At 32.3% G+C, this 21,661-nt stretch overlaps 1 protein-coding gene across 2 annotated transcripts in view; it reads right to left on the bottom strand.

The window, feature by feature from the left end:
* Positions 1-21,661, bottom strand: part of LOC134715647 (uncharacterized) — an 89,582-nt gene that overhangs the window by 29,260 nt on the left and 38,661 nt on the right. For both annotated transcript variants that reach the window (XM_063577976.1, XM_063577977.1), the window contains exons 41-67: positions 20,822-21,036; positions 19,997-20,302; positions 19,453-19,544; positions 18,797-18,953; positions 18,293-18,380; positions 17,745-17,963; positions 16,958-17,221; positions 16,264-16,475; positions 15,623-15,779; positions 14,504-14,901; positions 13,931-14,138; positions 13,026-13,256; positions 11,827-12,093; positions 11,030-11,296; positions 9,580-9,977; positions 8,886-8,924; positions 8,101-8,206; positions 7,584-7,795; positions 7,032-7,350; positions 6,049-6,591; positions 5,164-5,418; positions 3,581-4,689; positions 2,706-2,788; positions 1,985-2,120; positions 1,361-1,451; positions 773-991; positions 12-290 (exon numbers count right to left, since the gene is read on the bottom strand). In XM_063577976.1, the coding sequence (XP_063434046.1) occupies positions 12-290; positions 773-991; positions 1,361-1,451; positions 1,985-2,120; positions 2,706-2,788; positions 3,581-4,689; positions 5,164-5,418; positions 6,049-6,591; positions 7,032-7,350; positions 7,584-7,795; positions 8,101-8,206; positions 8,886-8,924; positions 9,580-9,977; positions 11,030-11,296; positions 11,827-12,093; positions 13,026-13,256; positions 13,931-14,138; positions 14,504-14,901; positions 15,623-15,779; positions 16,264-16,475; positions 16,958-17,221; positions 17,745-17,963; positions 18,293-18,380; positions 18,797-18,953; positions 19,453-19,544; positions 19,997-20,302; positions 20,822-21,036 (6,870 nt within the window). The remainder of the gene's footprint in view (positions 1-11; positions 291-772; positions 992-1,360; positions 1,452-1,984; positions 2,121-2,705; positions 2,789-3,580; positions 4,690-5,163; positions 5,419-6,048; positions 6,592-7,031; positions 7,351-7,583; positions 7,796-8,100; positions 8,207-8,885; positions 8,925-9,579; positions 9,978-11,029; positions 11,297-11,826; positions 12,094-13,025; positions 13,257-13,930; positions 14,139-14,503; positions 14,902-15,622; positions 15,780-16,263; positions 16,476-16,957; positions 17,222-17,744; positions 17,964-18,292; positions 18,381-18,796; positions 18,954-19,452; positions 19,545-19,996; positions 20,303-20,821; positions 21,037-21,661) is intronic.

Raw genomic sequence — 21,661 nt, 5'->3', positions numbered from 1 at the left:
CCTTGACTTACCAGCATAGATTTGTGTTTTCCATGTCGGTCATCATGTCCTTCACATGACCCATGACCTTGTATTTAGTGAAACATTGTAGTGCAGCAGTTTTATTACAAACAGTAGAAGTGACGTTCTCACAGAAGATCTTTCTGCTTGGCATCACACCTGGACAATAGTCTGGACCTATAGTCTGCATGATAGATTTAATTCCTTTAAAAGCAGCTGCTTTTTCGTAGTCTGAACACATTTTGTGTTCTACAGCCTTGTCTAACATATGGAAGGTATCATTCAATTGGCTGGAAAACAAACATAGAAAATATTTTTACAGTTTCAACAAACAACTTTAATATAAGTTGCTTTAGTAACAGACCAGTAAAGATTAAACTGAAAATCAAGTTTTTCTTATAACTACAACCCAGCATTTTCTGTACATATTTTTATCCAGTTAATTACAGAATACATGCCTTTTAGTTCAAATATAGATTTTTTTTAATACTAAAAAAACATATCCTTATAATATACACGAGATTATTTATTGCAAAAAAGAAATAATAGGCAAGAGTCTGATTAAATTTAGATAAAGATAGTATAACTGACCTACAGTCACCGTTTTGATAAGAAATCAGCTTTATTTCAGTTAAAAGATATTTTAAACGACCTGCAAACATCGTTTTGAATAGAAGACAGCTTCATTTTTAGGTAAAAATATTATAACTGTCCTGCAGACACCCTTTTATCAGAATTCTGGATTAATTTTGGTAAAGTTATTATTACTGACCTGCAAACACCCATACGATCAGCAGCAGGGTCCATTACTGTCATTCCTAATCCTATAATACTTCTACTACCACACTCGTATCCTGCTTTGTCTCCTGAGCATTGGCTCTCATACAGACCATGTTTGAGCATGGGAACCAGATCTGCCATCATACGGGTATTTGACATACTACATGTTGATGTGTGTTTCTCAATGCAGGCAAACTTGGAATAGATCATTCTGTAAATAAATGTAATAAGTCATGGGTACCAGTTGAAATTTTAAGATGGGAATCATTGAACAAGTTGTCAAACTAAGTTTCTCAATTCAGATTTATCAATTTGATCATAAAAATAAATAATAAGTTTTGATTATCTTTTTCATCTTGTAATGGGAAAAAGAATCAACTTCCTGTGAATGACATTTTTCAGATTTAAATATTTTGCCATAAAATTCAGCTTAACCAAATATATCCAACATAATTTTTTTGAACTTTTAAAGTTATGCAATACTGGTATACAATAAATATTCCGTGAACATGACAAATCAACAGCAATTACTAGATACAGGATTAATACCAAGGGCATCAAAGGTCAATACAATTCTTACCTTTCATCAAGTGGACCTTCTGCAGCAATAATAGGCACCATTCCTGCTAGACACATCAAAGCGCCCATTGGTTTGCAATTCATATCTTTTTCTAAACAATATAAAATATTTCATTTTTTATCAATGGATATGGAAGTCAACTAATAATTTCTTATAAAGTTTGTGCAATGTACATTTTTGAAGACTCTTTATATTGAAATGTTAATAATGACCTAAGTCTTTTGTTACAAAATTCTATATAACAAAACACACTACTATTTTGTGCAAATGCTATAACTATACCCAGTTAAGAATGTGTGGGGCACCAGTCTTTTCTACATCTTATATATTCATTTTAATTTTTTTAACGTAGTGCTAGCAATAAAGTGTGGAGACTTGTTTACATTTGAAGACCTACTGAGCAGAGGTGGATTTAGGGGGGGGGGGGGGCAGGGCCCCCCACCCCTTTTGGGGGAAAAAAATGGTTGCTAATATAGGGAATCACTGAAGCGTGACCCGAGTGGGATCCCTCTTAGGTCAGTCAGTGGGCCCCCACTTATGAACTGCTGGGTATTTCTTGATGTCTATTTTGCTGTGTTTAAATAGTGTTAGGTTGATGTATCTCCTTTTTAATCATTAACTAACCTTCTTCTACCGTGTATTTGTGTTTATTACACATAGATCCCTGACAGAATTTCCAATCTTCTCCAAATGTATTACCATACAATGGGTACATACAGCCCTTGTGAACTTTGTCATCCTTCAGTAAAGTGAAACATCCCTGAAAACAAATGACACAATAGATATAAAATAAGAGCAGAATTTAAAAAAAAACTATTATAAATGAATTGATTACTTTTTTGGTTAATTTTCTTAAGCTTCAGTTTTCCAACAAGAAGGGTTTGATAATTTAACAATCATACACTGCTGTTTCATTACTAATTACAATTCTTATCTCTAATCCACAAAATTTATTCATCCCCCCAAAAAAATGAATCCATGCACATATGATTTTGTTTCAGATGTAGAATTCTAGCATGTTCCCAACATATTTGACATCATTATTAGTATAGTAATTTGTTTATGTTTTGTATTAAAAGCTTTAGCAAAGTCATTAATGTTTGTCCTGACATTTTGTTCATCTTGATCGCATGGACTTTATATTAGTTACTGATAAAGGAGAAGACTATCGTTTAAAAAAAACCCTGTTTTTTTATAAATTCAACATTTTACCCCTATACCCCCTATATTGTAAATTTAAAGATCTGTACTAAAAAAAAAACCTCACAAGTCTTGACCTCTTGTTTTTCAATAACCTACTTGTCCAGCCCAGCAATTGTTGACCCCTTATTCTAAAATGCCTTACCTGTCCAGCCTCACACATCTTGACCCCTTGTTTGTTACATTCCATGTTATCTTTAACACCTTTGCACTCGTAACACTTTTGACCTGAAAGAAATAACAAAAATTGCTACATATGGTAATCCAATGTGATCTTTAGATATCTATCAGTGCATAGTTGTCTAAATCAAAACAAAAGTCCTTATCATTATGAATACAGCTATGATTATAGGTTTCAGTGGAGAGCTTATCATCTGGTAATTACGCTGAGAATATACTTTTGGGTGTATCTATTCAGTTTTTTTTCATATTGAAATAATTCTTTCTTTATTTCAATATTAATGTGAGATTAGATATATTCTTTAGAATATGTGATATTAAAATGATATTTTTCAATGAGAGAAAAAATAAAACATTTTTACTGCTTGTCTATATAAATTCGATGTTTATATAAATCATGAAGCTCCATTTTTTTTGAGTAAGCAAAAATGAAAATCCAAAATCACATACAAGTCTGTGAAAATTAAATTGAATGATGAAGAAGTCACTTTAAAACCTGTTAACACTTAATTGACATATCAAATGATAAATCAGCTGTTTTGTTTGGTTTTGTTAGCTTTTTCTTTACGACAATTACAAATAGGACAATACATGCTTTCAAGTATTATAATGCACTGCGAAAAAACAAATATTTCATCCAATAAATTTAAGTCAAATATTCTTATGAATATCCTTTTCATATTGGATACAAATTTTATTAAGTCTGATGCAGACACTTTGTAGTCATAACATTTCAATTGAAGAACTACACAGGCGTCAAAAGGCATCATTATGGAGTAAAGGGGTTGGCTTCAAAAGGCGTCATTATGGAGGAAAGGGTTAAGACTAATTTAAACTTACCCATACAAACTTCTGTAGCTACATGAGACAGAGCTTGTAGTGTGGCATTCATCAGGAACCTTTTATCCTTGGGTAGCAATGGTAAATGAGCCATGGCACATTGAGCGACCTCCATCATATCAGCACAGGTTGTCAATTTCTTCACTTTCATCATCATCATTAACCCTTCCAAGTTTTGTGAGTTATTTGGCTCCATATAAATGTCCATCAAGCCCATTGCTGCTTTTGTTAATTCCTTCTGTGACCTCTCTTTCATATTTTCGACTAGACCTTTGTTTAAGTAGTCCCAACGGTTGAAGTATTCCATCTCATCCTCTTTCATCACCATAGCGTTTATCTGGTCCATCATTTCACCAATTTTCATATAAGCCATGGTGTGATAGGCAGACGACACGATTTCATGGCCGTTACCCATTCCAACGATGATCTTGATAACCTCATTCATCACCTCGACAACAGAAACATTCATTTTCTTCATAGTTTTGTCGTCATACCTTTCATGGATTTCTTTAATAATATGGGTTGACTGATCTAATAAGTCTTGCATGCTTTGATCTTTATCCAAATTTAACATCATAATTCTCATCATTTTGATCATTTGTTCATCCTTCTCAATGACATCATCATTCATCATGGCATATTTAACCATCTGTAATAAGCCATCCATGAGAGATCCTTCCATCTTACCCATGTCCATCATCATGTCGTCTTTCCTTTCTTTGTCTCCCTTCAATTCAGCCCAACTACAATTGTTCTTGTTCATCTCCATCATTTTATGAAGTAATGTTATGGTTTTCAGATATTCTTCGCTGACATTGACCTGGTTTGTCTTTGTCATCCAACCGGACATGTCAATGGTCTTGTTATACATTTTTGCGACCTCTAACATTGTATGCATAGCACCAGTTTTGTGGATGTTTGCATCCAGTAGTACTAATGATCCTAGGTTCCATACCATTGAGGTGAAGCATGCTTTACCTGGAAGGGTCATACACATTGACCCAAGCATACCAAGTGATGGTTTCAAGGATTCATGTACTTTAAATATGACTTGTTCTGGACATTTCTCTACTTTCTCCATAATACATTCTGCAGCAATTTCAATGTAGCTAAAAGGAAAAGGTCATGGATATTTTATAGCATGTTAAATTGTCTTTCGATACTCAAAATAAGTATGTTTCTTTTCCAATATTTCATCTAGATATTTTGTCCGTTGATCATTTTCTTGTTTCATAAAATTTAAATTTAAGTTCTACTTTTGTCTGATACATATCAAATTTCAAGAACTACAGAAAATATTGAAATGACCATGATATTAGGCCAAATACTATAATATACAGTAAATATTACAATAAAAGGGAAAAACAACATATTTTCTTTCTTCTACCCCCCTTTTTTTCCCTTCTACACCAGTTTAACATTGATGATATATCTTACCTACAAAGCTGTACTGTAGAAGCTTTAGATAATTGTAAGGACGCCATTATTTTACTGTGAAGGGGTGTAATACAAGATGGCAGTTCTCCCCCCCCCCCCCCTTTTTCTACCTTTCACACCTGTTTAACATTAATGATATATCTTACCTGCAAAGTTGTACTGTAGAAGCTGTAGGTAATTGTAAGGACGCCATTATTTTACTGTGAAGGGGTGTAATACAAGATGGCAGTTCCTTGGCTTTACATTCTGTCTTTACTTCACATGACTCCTTGACAACAGTTGGACACATATTACCCACATGTCCCATCACTTCATGGAATCTCATATGCAGATGTGATGTTGTCATGTGATCACAGCCCTGTGATGTCATCATGGCACACCTTACGGCCAGAGAAAATTTCCTAAAAAATCACATTACGATGTTATCTAAATATTCTACTTAGCAAAAAACGTTGAAATGAAATCTTTAAAACAAGAACACAGTAAAGATAAAGCAAATAGATAAGAATGCTTGCATCTGACGATGGATTAAAACTTTTAAATATTGTCTTATGAATCAAATAATTCTGATATTATGCCTGTTATTGATGGTTTTTATATGACCTTCATCTTAACAAGAGTAATAACAGAATTAAACATCATAAGTTTTAAATGACATTATTTAATTTTGAATGTAACATGTCTTCTGATTGGCTGCTGTTATTTTGTTATCAGCCCATAAACATAATTCAGTCATATGACCGTGACGTCTTCAAAGTTCTTTCATGGTTTTCTATGGTTTGAAATGGAATTAAATTATAAGAAATGACTGTATTATTTTTTTCTGTCTATTTGAAATAACAATATTAATTTAAAAAATGTGGTGCATACTGTTAAAAAACCCGCTACACGTGTAATTCAGTGTGCACCAAATTTTTTGTGTTATTTCTTTAAATAAAGAAAAAGTATTACAGTCATTCCTTAAATAAATTTATTTTTTAAGGTTTAACAGAATGGCAAATCACTAGTATTGATTTGAATCGAATACTTACAAACAAATTCTGTGTTTAGTTGCCCATGGTGACATTAATTCCTCTTCTACTGCTCTTGCACATTCAAGGGCCATAGATGGACTACAGTGACCTTGACCTTCCAATGAACCTTCCTTAATACAATCCATGTCATTAGTTGACATTTGACTGATTTTCTTAATCATCTCCATCAGATCAGCTGATTCAGAATTCATCATTTCAAATGGATTGTCAGCTGCTCTTATAAAGTTCACTATGTGACGAATTTTGTTCATCTTTGAGAATATTTCATCAACCTCAGATTGACGTTTCTGCTTCATTTCATCGGAGCTCATTTCTCTTTCCATGGACATTTCCATTGCATTTCTCCTCTCTACTTCCATATCGTTTTCCATCATCATGTTGTCTCCTCCAAGGTAATTGGCCCACCACATATAGGTCTGACAAGATTTTCTGAATAGAACCATCATTCTGTCTACACTGTAATGGACCATCATCTTTGTTGTGTCGTCACATGGTTCTACCTGTGGTTGAATACATTCCTGTAAGTGTTTGCTGTTCTGTCTAGAAATGGAAAAACCATAAATGATTTGTTATGTTTTTTTTATTACTGGCTTGATGAAAAACCCATCAAATATCTCACATAAAAGATAAATAAATGTATTTACACTTTTGGTATTTTGCTGAATTTTGTCTCCAACTGTCCATACATCTACTCAGCATAACCTTCTGACATCAAGCAACAATTACTTTTTAACTGGTACATCAAATTTTTGAATCGTGATGTCAAGTTTTAAAGGAACTTGTTAGATTTAGCATAATGGCGGACAAATTTGCATACAAGTGAAAATACCCCCATTGCAGACACTCCTCTCATGGGATAAACAGATATAGAAATATATAAAATTCATTAAAATCTAAACTAATTTTTTTTTGTAAAGCATCTTTTGAAATGTCAAATATCATGGATAGATCAGCCTGTAAGACACTTGAACACGACTTACCTACAAAGTTTAGGGGCATACATATCAAAGTGAGCTAAGGCAGACATCAAACACTCGTTAGCCATGAAGGTATTACACATTGGTTTGTTCATATCATCTCTTCTCTCCATATTATCTTCTTCATCATCGTCATCATCCTCTTCTTCGCTACTTTCACCTGAATCGTCTTCTTCGCTACTCTCACCTGAATCATCTTCATCGCTTTCATCTGAATCATCTTCACCACTTTCATCGTCATCTTCATTCATTTTGTCCTTGTTACTTTCATCATCATCATTCATCATATTATTCCCTTCCATATCTTTTTTGTCTGATTCATCTGTAATAAATACATATTCCATTCTCAATTTTACAAATAGAAACGTTTATTTTTATATACTGCAATGACTATACAAGTGCTGTGGTTGATTAGAAAATTACTTTTTTCTCATTTTGAAATTTCTTTGCTTATTTTTTTTAATCAATATTGTAGAATAAAACAAAAAAGGGAAAGTAACAGACTTTTTAACAGGATTCTGTTTAGGACAAGAAAAGTTTTGATGTATAACATACCCATTCTGTTTTCTCCCATCAACATCATCTGTACAAGTTTACTGTACATTTCTCTGGCCTTGTCCTTGGGAGTTTCATCTGTCATGTTAAGTTTGCATTTATCTCCAATCATCTGGAGATTGAGACGAAATACTGATACCAGTTGTGATTTCAGAACAGGGGAACAGGCTTGTACATTGTCTTCAACACACTCATGTAACATCTGTACATCCCTAAAATATCAAAATTAATGTCCATATTAAACAGTTTAAAATATGTTGTTTATTTTTTGTTCATTTGTATTTAATCATTTCTGAATGCTTGGAGAAAAAATTCAAGAATAATATATTATTGGCAGCTGTCCAATCAAACAGAACTGTGTGTTGTTGAAAGACAGTTTTGCAATATTGAATTAAGTAAAAAAAAAAATGCACTTTTTTTTAAATTGCAATCATAAAATCTTTTATTTCTTTGATCATAGTACAATGCTAATGATCACTATCATCAATCTACTCCTTGGTATTTAACACCATCTTACCTGCAAAACATGTCTTTGTTTTCCATCAGCACTGGAGCTGCTAAATTTTTAACAGTCAGCAGTTTTACACAATTCATAGCTGTGTCTACCTTACACTCAGGTGATTCTGAAAGTACATTTATAGTATAGGTTATACAGTTTTTGTTTATATATTCTTGTGTTTAGTGTTTTCCTATTTTTCAAGAAAATTTATTTACATGTATACAATGTATTTTAATTGTTTGAAATATTCCTCTTTTTGATGTTTAGCTATTTTTTATTCTTAAGATATGCAAAGGTATTTCCAAAATTTTATGATGATGGATAGTTTGTAGTATATATTTTTCCTGAGTCATTTAGAATGATGCCACAATAATTACTGTCTATGTACTTTGTATATGACAATGTGATTATTAATCCTAATTTCGTCCTGAACTTCAACAAATGTCTAGTCAATACTTTTTTGAATGAAATGATACATGACAGGTCTCACTATTGTAGAAGGATCTGCTTACCCCCTGGTTTTTGAGTGGAGTTAACATTTATCTATGTTGTGTTTTGTATAATGTTGTTTGTATTTTTTGTTTTTTTTGTGTGTTTGCCATAAAATCATTTTATTTTTGACCTATGAATATGAATGTCCCTTTGGTATCCTTCATATCCCTTCTACAATACTATTTTTAATATAATCATTACTGCAAAGGGGTTCTATTGTTTACCTCTACAATACATCTTAATCTGAGATGAAGCTATATATTTAACTAAATTATTTAAGTTCAATGTCATGACTACAAAAGTGCACTTACCTGCAGGTAAGCTTGTTAACTCCACCATCATGCTGACATCTGTTAAAAAATTAAAAAAGGAATTAAAGAGTTATATATCAATGAAAAATCTTTTTAGTTTTCAGCATTTTCAAGCCAACATATAACAGCGATTTATTATCCTGAATTTCTCACTTTGTTGCTGTATTCATATAAGTGAAAATCTCAGACATATTTAATAGCAACAACTTATAGTCACATTTTTTTCTCCCTGCAAAAGTGCAATAACTAAAATACTTCAACAAAATAGTTGAATTATCACTAGATTAAAACTAATTTCACAGTCGTTATAATGAAAACACATTGCCACAAATCTCAATAAATGAAAGTATACTAACATGGAGAATTCTGAGTAAATTCTCAATTTTAGTTATTGATCTATAAGAAAATATTAGATTATATTTATTACCAATAAGACTTAAAAGTGATTGTTATTTATTAGACAAATTTTGATAGCTATTTATCGAAATAAATTATAATTAACTCTGATTTAATACAGTCCTATTAATATATCTTATCACTATTCCCAGATGAACCAAGAATTGGTCCAGCTTGAACTTTTGACGTCATACAACAATCACCATTCCACGTCAAAATTTTACTGGAACCTTTGTGATGTCCATTAATGGCGGACAAATAGTGATAAGGTGTATCAAAGAAGGATGCTATAACTTACTAAATGAACTACACTGGTCAACTAGAAATTCTGTAATGGAATTAGCTGTGTGGTTTAAGATAATCAATGCAGTATCTAATACAGGACTGGTGCCCATGTCAGCATATGCTCCGTCAAGACATCTATGCATGCCATACATTACTTGACAAACATCCATAAATCCATACTTAGGAGATTTGATAGCTGGTCCCATATTAGTATCCAGGTCACTAAAGCATGTTTGCAGTTTTGTAACATCGTCAACAGCTGGTGCTGGAAGGTCAACCACAATGTTTGATGGACAATTAACTAAGTACTGGTCAAGAGCTTTGTCCTTAATATTTTGTAAGAGATAAGATTGTAGGCTGTTACATCCTGCGACCATTTCTAGATGTTCTGATATTACACTAGAAACATAGCTGAAATAAAATAAAATCAGTTTATCAGGTTTATTGTGATTAGTTACTCATGTGATATCGGACCCTTCTCATAGCCCTATATACCTTAATCTTATTTAATCTTAACCAAAATCTTAACCTTTAATATATGTATTAACAATCTCAGTCACCTCAAGGAAAATAGCATGTAGCATTTATTCTGAAGTGGTCAACCAAATATTTTCTGTAGGTTGCACTTTGTAAATACAGCTATTTCTCAAAACATGTCTCTTTTGGGGAGATCTTGAACATTCATAGAAAATTAGTTTTGTTTACATACTGGGTCCCAGTTATGCTCTCTGTGTTCCATCTCACAGAGACATAACTTGTGAATGTTACCAGTAAATTTACATGTTGATATTGTTTACATTGAAATCTGTGGTAACCTTTCATTCGAGGTAGGGGTAGTTAAGAAAATAAGTATTAGTTTAAACTCTGAGGAGTTCAGGGCATATAAATGTTTAAAATATGCTGCACAGCCCTATATTTTTACCTTTGAAAAAACTGTGGTGCATGTGACACTTCAATTCTAGGATAAGATTTTTTTCAAAACTTCATAGTTAAAGTGACAGTTTGAGCCGTAAAAGGAGTTCCTATGGGAAATTACATTGTCAATATTTATAGAAATGCAACCTGCAGTTAAAATTACAAAGGTCATGTCATGAGCTATTTCCATAAATACAAGTTCCTTTACTTTAAATGAAAACAACATTTTATAAATTTCCCAAAGTGCTTTTCTGGATTTACTCTATCAGGAACGCTCTGCTCTAAACCAATTAAAAGCCCAGGGTGTAAAAGAATTTGATCACAAGAGGAGCTTTATGAACAAAAGATACCTAAAACGTATAGCCAAATTCATCTTGGATAAACTTTTCCTGAGTGAGTTGGAACCTAATTTTTTAAAAGTTTTATAACTGATGAACACAGGATTAAAAAAAGTATTTTATAAATCAGAAGAACTCAACACTGAACTGATGCAGTCCACAAGCAGCAGTATCAACCTACTGATAGAAATAATATATTTTTGCACTTACTTGCAGATCTCTATTGTAGATTTTCCTTCCTCTGTCATCCTTGTGACATTATCCTTTAGTTCCATGATACCATACATAATATACTGTATGTTACACTGCTTCACTTCACACCGTGGCATCTGTGACAAGGCATAGGCATCCACACTGGTACAGTTCACATGATGTGACCTCAATCCAGGCAGAATTAACTCACTTATTTCTCTTACTTTTTGTGATGGACAATTCTTGGAATTTTCGAAGATACATTTAGAAACTGTCATGAGTTGGCTGAAAATTAATATTAGGAATTAAGAATTACACAATGTAAACACAATTATCTAAGACATATAATAGTGATGTAATACAAAATGTATAAATTACCAATGGATGTATGTAAATTTAAATCTGTTACTCTTCTCAATATTTTGATTTGAAAGATGGGATATGATATGTACTAAATTTATTTGAAAAAAAAAAGACAAAATGAATAGTTTGTAAATGGGATACATGAATTGCATCAAGTGTTGTCTAAGACAGAAAGTTTACCTGCAATAAGTGTTGTCTAAGACAGAAAGTTTACCTATTGTAAGTGTTGTCTAAGACAGAAAGTTTACCTATTGTAAGTGTTGTCTAAGACAGAAAGTTTACCTATTGTAAGTGTTGTCTAAGACAGAAAGTTTACCTATTGTAAGTGTTGTCTAATACAGAAAGTTTACCTATTGTAAGTGTTGTCTAAGACAGAAAGTTTACCTATTGTAAGTGTTGTCTAATACAGAAAGTTTACCTGCAGTAAGTGTTGTCTAAGATAGAAAATTTACCTGCAGTAAGCGTTTTCTTGTAACTCCATTCCATAGGTTTGGTCATAGTAAGTTTGAATACATGTTAACATGGTAGCCTCATCACAGGTCTTGGTTATATCCCTTGCTTCCCTTCTAGTTATTTCACAGATCCTCTCCTCTTGTTCGGGGCACCAATCATGGGATCCATTACCCAGTAAATACATAGATTTCTGTATATATGACATCTCAGGAGCTGTACAGTTATACACATGATGATCTACACATTCTACAGTCTTACTCAGTTGTCTAAAAAAAGATTCATCAATGATTTAGACTGGTCAGAATTTAATGTGATAAATGAATATTGAAGTAGGTTCTTTAAATAAGGTTAAATTTCAAGTGTACTGCAGATTTTTTTGGAAAATAAATTTAAAACTGAGGAGATGGACAGCTTTTATTTTTCTCCTAGAGTATTAATCTCTGATGATGATTTTTGACACTAAAATTAAAAAATTTCCACAATATAAGATGATTTCATATGTCAATCCAGCTTTAAATGCTTGAATAAATATTAGAAACTGATTAGCCGATTGCATATATTTTTAAAATTGTTGCCTTGTTCTTGTTCTACCTTTTATGGATATTTTCCATGCAATGGAGGATTTGATAAGCATGTGATACTTAAATAGTTCAATTCACCTGCATGGAGGATTTGATAAGCATGTGATACTTAAATAGTTCAATTCACCTGCATGGAGGATTTGATAAGCATGTGATACTTAAATAGTTCAATTCACCTGCATGGAGGATTTGATAAGCATGTGATACTTAAATAGTTCAATTCACCTGCATGGAGGATTTGATAAGCATGTGATACTTAAATAGTTCAATTCACCTGCATGGAGGATTTGATAAGCATGTGATACTTAAATAGTTCAATTCACCTGCATGGAGGATTTGATAAGCATGTGATACTTAAATAGTTCAATTCACCTGCATGGAGGATTTGATAAGCATGTGATACTTTAATAGTTCAATTCACCTGCATGGAGGGTTTGATAAGCATGAAAGATTTAAATACAGATTTAAAACATCATAACAATGAAAGTGAAATGGTAATAATTCTTTTATAACATCTGCCAAACCAACACAATTTTATCCACTATACAAAGGTAACCAATTCCCCCCCCCCCCCAAAAAAAAAAACCAACCAACATTTAGTATAATTGCTAACATACCTGCAGAAATCTTTCTGTTCCAATTTTTCAGTTCTCATGCTATACTGTCCAAACTTCTCTAAACATTGGCCAGCTTTCATGCATGAAGATTCTGAAAGGTCAAAGAGTGCCGAGCAAGCAGGGCGGACCATGTAATCCATCCAAGCGTAACTCATCTGAAACATCTGTTTTGTAGGTTCTGAACATGTTGGCACAGATGAATCTATACACATCTTTAAAGAATTCAAATCTCTGAAATCAAATAAAACACACATATGTGAGGTATAAGTGCAGCATAGATACTTCAGTCTTATTCAATTCGCCTTTTCAGAATCTGAAGGACTATGAGTAATCACATTGCATGACACCAAAAAGAAAATAATGTAACGTCATTGGTTCATTTTCCATAGTTTAGAATTTTTATATATGTCAGGCATAAGTATTCTTTGTTGAGCATAGATACTTCAGTCTTGTTCAATTAGTAAAATTCTGGAAGTTTGTTGGAATGCAAGTTTTCCACATGTAACATACATTAGCAAATAGTACAATCATTTTCTTGAATAGATGGATTTGTGTTTTACCAGTTGCAAATATTTCATGCATATCAAAATCGGAAAATTTTGATTAAATATGAATATGACCACTGATCCGTGAATTATTTAAAAAATCTGAAAAGAGGTGTCAAATTAGAACTGAAAAAAAACTTACAATGAACTGATAAAATATTTTATAAAATAAGGGAGAAAGAACATGTACAAAATCAAAAAGTTTGGATTACATTTCAGTGGCAGATCCAGAACATTGTGTAAGGGGGGCCTGCTGACTGAACTAAGGGGTGGCCTGCTCCAGTCATGCATCAGTGATTCCCTGTATAATCAACCAAATATTTCCCCACCCCTGGATCCGTCTATGCATTTAGAACATACCTGCATGTATACTGGTGATCATGGATTGGCATAAATGGAGAGACAAACATACGAGACATATAATTAGCCAAGCAGAAAGCTGCGAGATCTTTGTTACAGGTGGGTGGATCTACTGCAGGTGTACTACTGGCAGGCTGCATATTCTTGCTCATGTTCAGTAACATCTGACACAAAACGTCCTCTTTCTCACATTTAACATCAGATGTATCTGTCAATACAAATAAGATTCAAATACTGAAAAATCTGTTACAATATTATTTCTTATTTTTTTACAATCACACAATAAGCTAATGATATAAAAGTTAGCATTGAAATGTGTAAGTTAAAAATAGGAAAACACAGGAAAACTCAATTTAAATGATTGAAAAAAATATAATATGAGAAGAATATTTGCTATGTTTGCTTGCATGAGCTTAGCTTGGTACTGACAATTTGAAGTCTCTAAAAATAATTACCAGGTGTCTTCAAATACTTCTATACTATAGGTGGATTATTTATTTTCTTAAGCAATTTTCTGATTCTATACTCTGATTTCTCTTTTAAATCTGATGAAAATAATATTTTTCTACATACTTGCTGGTATTGCCATGCAGGCTACTCGTTTGACTTCTGCTGTCATTTCAGCCAACTGCTGTCGTGCCACTTTAGCCATGGGGGACCAGTCAGCTTGGTGGAAAACACAATTATCAAGTTCTACAGCTGCCTTGCAGTCTTTAGCGAAATTTTCTGGTGTTGGATTGAACCAGGCCTCATGTTGAGCCTTTATGACCTCTCCAACGCAGACTGACAAATTGTAGTATGATGACATCATTAGGTACTCAAGCTGATCCTTGGTTGGTTCTAATGGATGTCCACAATATTTGCTGTCCTTGGCTGCAAAGCTATAAAAAGCATGCATGACTGGATAGTGTTGAAGTGGTGTACACTGACTTGTCATTACAGCCTGGCAGTCCCATGCTTTCTGAGCAATACTGAAATGTAAAGAAATTTAAATGAGTATAATTTAAGTCAATAGATCCTTGCTAGCGTGAAAACGCTGATATGTTTATGTAACATATCCTTGAATCAGTTATTATGAGTGATGCATAATTCTAACATGCAAACTTAAAATCTGAAAGTTTTGTCTTATATGTTCACTTTTAAACAACTGATATCTCTAAAGTAGCATGTGGTCCAACCAACACTATGCTTTTACCAGGGCGGGTTGGGAAAAGCAGTTTATGTTTGGTAAACTTGTTTACTATTAAATTACATATAAAGATAGTATCCCAGCTCAGGGTTAAAGATGATGTAGAGAAATTAAAAAAAACAATGCTATATCTGTATTCCTATAATTTATCTACAATATTTGGATCTGTTCACCCTCATCCTACTTACCTACAGAAGTTTGGATCAGTACCAGCAGTCATGAACATATCTATGAAGCAGTTATTGAGTGCTATACTTGGTTTACAATTATCTGGTCACCCTCACCCTACTTACCTACAGAAGTTTGGATCAGTACCAGCAGTCATGAACATATCTATGAAGCAGTTATTGAGTGCTATACTTGGTTTACAATTGTCTGGTCACCCTCACCCTACTTACCTACAGAAGTTTGGATCAGTACCAGCAGTCATGAACATATCTATGAAGCAGTTATTGAGTGCTATACTTGGTTTACAATTGTCTGGTCACCCTCACCCTACTTACCTACAGAAGTTTGGATCAGTACCAGCAGTCATGAACATATCTATGAAGCAGTTATTGAGTGCTATACTTGGTTTACAATTAGCCTGGTCACCCTTCACTCCACTCTTCATTACACTATTGATAACACTCATTTTCAGTGACAACATCTCTTGTTTATCTACAAATACAAATCATTTTAAGATTTATAATACATAATCTATATATATGTTATTGTTAACTATTTTTCTTTGTCATATTAATTTACAATTAAGTTCATATGTACATAGCACACAAGTCCTGGGAAGTTTTACACTCCCATATTCGGAAGAAGAAGGGGATAATGAAATTCACTTACATTGATCTATATAATTATGTGTACTATAAAACAATTGAGAATCAGTAGTAATTTTTTCTCAAATTCAGTACCAAAATTAATACAAAATTGTCAAAATAAGAAAAACCATTATTTGTCAAATCTATAACAATACCTAACCAATACATTTTACACATCATCAATACTACTTGCAAAGTCAGGGATGTATGAATAATTGAGTTCTTAACAGGATGCGTGTACATGTATTAGAAAACAATCTTTCTCATATGTAAAAGCCACTATCCTTCATAAATGTAATAATAATTTTTCTTTGTGAAGAGTTACTAACCTCCAATAGCCTCCAACATACGTCCTCGAATGGCATCAGTTTCTTCCTGGGATAAAACTGCAGGATTCATTAGTTCTTTGACTAATGACATATTACACATACTGGATACATTGCTTAGTGTGGAAAATATAGTGCTATTTAAAGTGTTCATGGCCATTGAAGCACAACTTTCTGTGGAAACTTGAACACAACCCATCATCTTGTACACAGAGCTGTGAAAAATTAAGAAAACATTTTAATAAAACAGAATAAATTGACAACACAAATAAATTAAAGCATTAGCCATATTGTTGTCAGTTTTTATATGACTTACAAATGACCCCTTGGTATCTTCTTTCTCTTTCCTGTCTTATTAAGGTATACCCAACTTCACTTTTAATCCTGTGCCTAAAAATCCATACATAAAATATACTTCTGAACTAACATTGCTAGTACTGTAAATTAAGAAATTATTGCATGCATTTATCATTGCGATTTTGTCATTTTAAACTTAAATTCAATTTCAATTTTTACGATTTTTAGAACATACCTGCTTAATTCAGATAAAATATTACAAATTGCGAGTTTTAATTATTGTGTTTGCAACTCTGTCGCATTATTCACAATAATAAAAACCTTGCAATAATTTCTGAATATACAGTAATCGAAAAATAAAGTTAATATAGCCATGGAAATAAAAATGACAGACACTCACCCACAGATTGCCTGTTTGCCTAATTTCTCACGATGCTCCAACATCCAGTGGAGGTCTACTGCTTTCATACACATCCTGGCTTTTTCTAGGTCACAGTTTTCATCGTATTTCACAGGTACCATTCTTTCAAATTCACTGTTGCAGGCATCTCCAAGTACGGTCTTAGCAAACATGACAGACTCTGACAAGTCTTTAAGTTCTCCCATAGTACACTGTTCTGTGAGAGCAGCACTTATGACAGACTTCTGTGTAGTTTCTGCCATTCTGGTAGAGATATATTTAAATTTATCACAATTGTTTTACTTGGCATAACAAATTAAGATGGATGAATTTGTTAGCAATAACATTTAAATATTATTTTTTTCTCTTTTATCAAATTATTTTATTAGCAACAATATCTAAGTCTTTTTTAGTTAAATTGTTAAATTCAAACTCAATAATTCCCTAAATAAATCAGATTTTGTTTAAATTACACAATAAATGTTCATTATAAAAAAAAAATTAAACTGAGGAAAAAAGTCATACTAATTTCATATGTCAGTATGAAGAAGGTATAGAAAATGTGTGTTAATCTCTGTACATGGCTACCATAATGTTTTATAGGAGACCTTTACTATGGATGTTACACAATCAGAAGAATATTAAATGAAATTGAGAATGGAAATGGGGAATGTGTCAAAGAGACAACAACCAACAGCAGAAGGTCACCAACAGGTCTTCAATGTAGCGAGAAATTCCCGCACCTGGCCCCTAAACAAATATATACTAGTTGAAAAGTCTATATTACCTGCAGACATCGCTGGCTGATGTAAATGGACTGTACATGACTTTACCGAGAGCCACAGCATCACATCTACCACAGTTACAGTAGTGTGGCTTAACGTGACATTTCATCATCATTGGGGTGAGGAACAAGTTGGCGACCATCTTTGACATCTCATCATCTTTGTGTGACATACATTCCATAGTGTGTTTATGCATACACATCAGTCCTTCACCAAGAGTGCTATGAAAAAAAGAACAATTATTCATTAGTATGGTTGAAATTCTCATTACAAAAAAATGAAATATGATTACTACTATAGATATAGAATATGAATTATGATATATACTAGCTGCAAGAAGATAGAGGACTTCTTTTGACCATTAATCTTGTTGTATTTACATACAGAATTTAAGAATGAAATTAAAATTAGAAAAAATCTGAAGTTCTGCTGAAATCCTTCATGTTTCACAATTACATAAATATAGTTTATTTGATGACAAAACTCTATTGTATATGATATCATATAGTAATTAATGAAATACATAAAAACAAAGAATTATTATAATCACCTGCAGTCTGGCTCTTCCATGGTAACCATATTATGTATCATATGCATCCCACAAGTCATTGCAGCTTTTCTGTCACAAGATGGTGGATCTGTAATGAAATTTAAATATTAGTGATATTTAAGCACTAGCTTTATACTAAAATATTTAAATTGATATTTTCAAGCATTGATATTGATTTAAAAAAGTTAAAATTCAATCCAAGACAATAAGCTGACAGTTTGATTTATATCTACAAGGGAAGGTAAGAGAGGTACAGGTATGATTGAGATTGAGATCTCAGACTACAGAAACTTACAATAAAATTATTTTCTTCAATTTACTGCTCATCTTTTAATTATATATTAGAATCTATACTATAGACAATGTGCAATATGTATCCGTTTAACCAGAAGAAAACCAAGAATTTTTCAAGAAATGGATACAGGTGTATAAGATAAGACAAAGCTAGCAATAACAGCCCTTAAAATCCTGGATAAATAATTACAATTTGTTCTTTTTACTCACCAACGACAGGTTTGTGTTTCATCATGTTACAGTCATTTTTATGACACATGTACACACACTTGGTACCATTTTTAACACACTGTTGTTGTTCAACATATGGTATTTTAGGTCCACACCCTTTAGTGATCATACCCTCATCAACCATTGTGTAGCACATCTGAAAATAGATTAAATCATTTTTTTTTAAATTACCAAAGCACTTGACTTCTTATCCTTGCTTTATTCATTTTTAAAAATACATCACAATATAAAGATTCATAACTTAAGTGTAAATTTTTGACAATCTTTTTTTAATATTTGGTATCAGACTGGTACTTCTTCTAGAGATAATTTGACAACTCATAAAGCACATGTTTTCCCTTTACAATGTCCCATGTTTCCCCCTTAATGCCCCATGTTAACATACATCTACCATACTTTTTTTGCATGTTATTCTCTGTACCTTTTTTAAATTTTATAGGTTTTTAGAGAATAAATTATTGTAGTTGTTATACACTAGGGCAGTTCATTCTTAAAAATTCAAATTTTACTTTTTTATTGATGATAAAAAAATATGCATTTTGTTGTTTGATTCATTTTTATCCAGTAGCTACCTTCTTTCATATCAATAACAAGTCAAAGTGGTGCTACGAAAAAAAGGTCATTTCTAAACTAACCTGTGAATGTCTATCACAATGTTGCTGGGGTAACATGTTACACTCTTCATCACTCTTTGCATTTTTACACTTGAAGCAGCTTAAATCTTTCTCTACAAAAATATATATTATAAATTAGTTCTTTGACTAAATATCAAAGATTTCAAACATATATTGCATAAAAACTTTGCATAACAAATTTTATCATGGAATGGTATGTTTATAAAGGATCAGTCATTTGACTGAAGCAACTTATAACACAGAATCGCTTTTGTCAGATTTCTTCTCTTATCAAGACCTCCAAATTGGACATGGCATTTAACAAAATGTTACATTTCCATGGACGAAGATATCAAATATTTCTTTCATCCCAATATGAAGTTCACAATAATATTAAAAACAATTTTAACTGAAGAAAATGTCTGAGAGCGAGAATCTAAAGGTTATAATAGGTTCATGAAAAAGAATTAGTGGTGATTTTGTCCTTTATTCCTTAAAAAAAGAGTAAACATTCTTTCATGAATCAATAAAGTATTATCTGTCCCCCTAGATCTCTTCAACATACCATAACATGCACTTTCTACAGCCATTCCGACAATCTTCATCACTCCCATTGCTAAGTCTCTGGAATTCTTGGGAAGACCATTGACCATCCTCTCAACACATCGCCATGACAATGTAGCACGTTTACATAAGGTCTCCTTATCATCTCCCATTAGGGGTGCAAGGCACTGGCTCTTGTTTGATAGAAGATGCTTTATTACCATATCAACGGTAAGATTGCCCATCATGGTATTGTCAGCGTCAGGCATATTTTTATCAGAGGTCATGTTTCGGTCTTTATGCATGTTGTCGTCCATGTCATCATCTTCTATAAAAGTAATAAAAAAATGAAACTAAATTTTGTAAGTATGAAGACATTCTTTATTCTTCTGAAAACTGCATTCAAATTTATTATAGTACAAAATATGATATGTCAGTATTTTAAACTATTATATCATTGAAAGTTACTAGAAGGCAAATTATTATTAATATGTTAAAAGGGAGTAACACAGCTGGTTACAATTACTAATTCCCATGAGGTCCCTCTTAAACACTTCAAACAATAATAATGTTCACATATATTCAATTGATGAATGAAGAGTTGAATGTGTCATAAAAATCAAGTCATAAGTGAGACAAGTAATCGATGCCAACTTATAGACTGAACTCAAAAGTACAAACAAACTATGAACCAGGAGGTGAATGAAAATTTAAATTCTTCTTATTAATTTCTCATTCTTATCTGTAAACAGAACATAATACAAGGCTCCATGTTGAAGGTTATTTGGATGGAGAGTTGTCTTACTGGCACTTACACCACATCTTCCTATATCTATATAATACAAACCTTCCATTCCCCAATCCAATTTCATATCTAGACCCAATAATTTCTTGGTTATGTCCTTGAACTCCAGAGCACACATGTCCAAGGCCTTTTTGTCTTTACATGTTTCTGGTATATTTTTGAATTTTTCCATCATTTCTGACATCATATGATTTTTCTCTTCCTCGCCACAAGATGTCACATGATTATTCACACATTCTTTGACTTTCCATGCATCGCTGAAAATAACAATAAAACCATAACACATTCTTGAAAGTCAAGGATAAAAATACAGTTAAAACTGCATTTGAAGACACGAAAAAAGGGATACAAAACAACTTAACTATAAAAAAAAATATATAATTTTTTTAAATCTAAAAAGTCATATAGAAAACAAAAATTTGTATTATTTCTTTCAGGTGGTTTCTTTCTGCAATTGTTTTTATACTTTATAGAGGTATTCCTTGTATTGTTGGTTTTCTGTTTCATTGAACTTAATGTATGATCAACATCCTGTTGTTTTTATTGCATGGGAACATTTCAGATTCTACATTTTTTTTTTGTTATATCAAATAATATTCATATACTATATATGGCTTCACAAATGTCTATCTACATTATGTCTGGTATACTCTAAAATATCTATGATTTGTAATCCTTAACATTTTTTCAAAGATGTTTAAGTCATGAATATTCCAAATTATGTATAGACTGGTCTAACTGTGACTTTGTTAAAACTTAAAGAAACTAAGGGGTTGTTTCTTTTGCTTCAATTTTTGTAAAGACCCTGTAAGAATTGTGTGCCATGAATTGATATATATCTATAACTTATTTTCATTACATTTATTTTCAAAGTTCCGTGAA

Source organism: Mytilus trossulus, chromosome 4 (assembly GCF_036588685.1).
Source record: "Mytilus trossulus isolate FHL-02 chromosome 4, PNRI_Mtr1.1.1.hap1, whole genome shotgun sequence".
NCBI classification, from domain to species: Eukaryota; Metazoa; Mollusca; class Bivalvia; order Mytilida; family Mytilidae; genus Mytilus; species Mytilus trossulus.
This window is presented reverse-complemented; position numbering and strand designations above follow the sequence as displayed.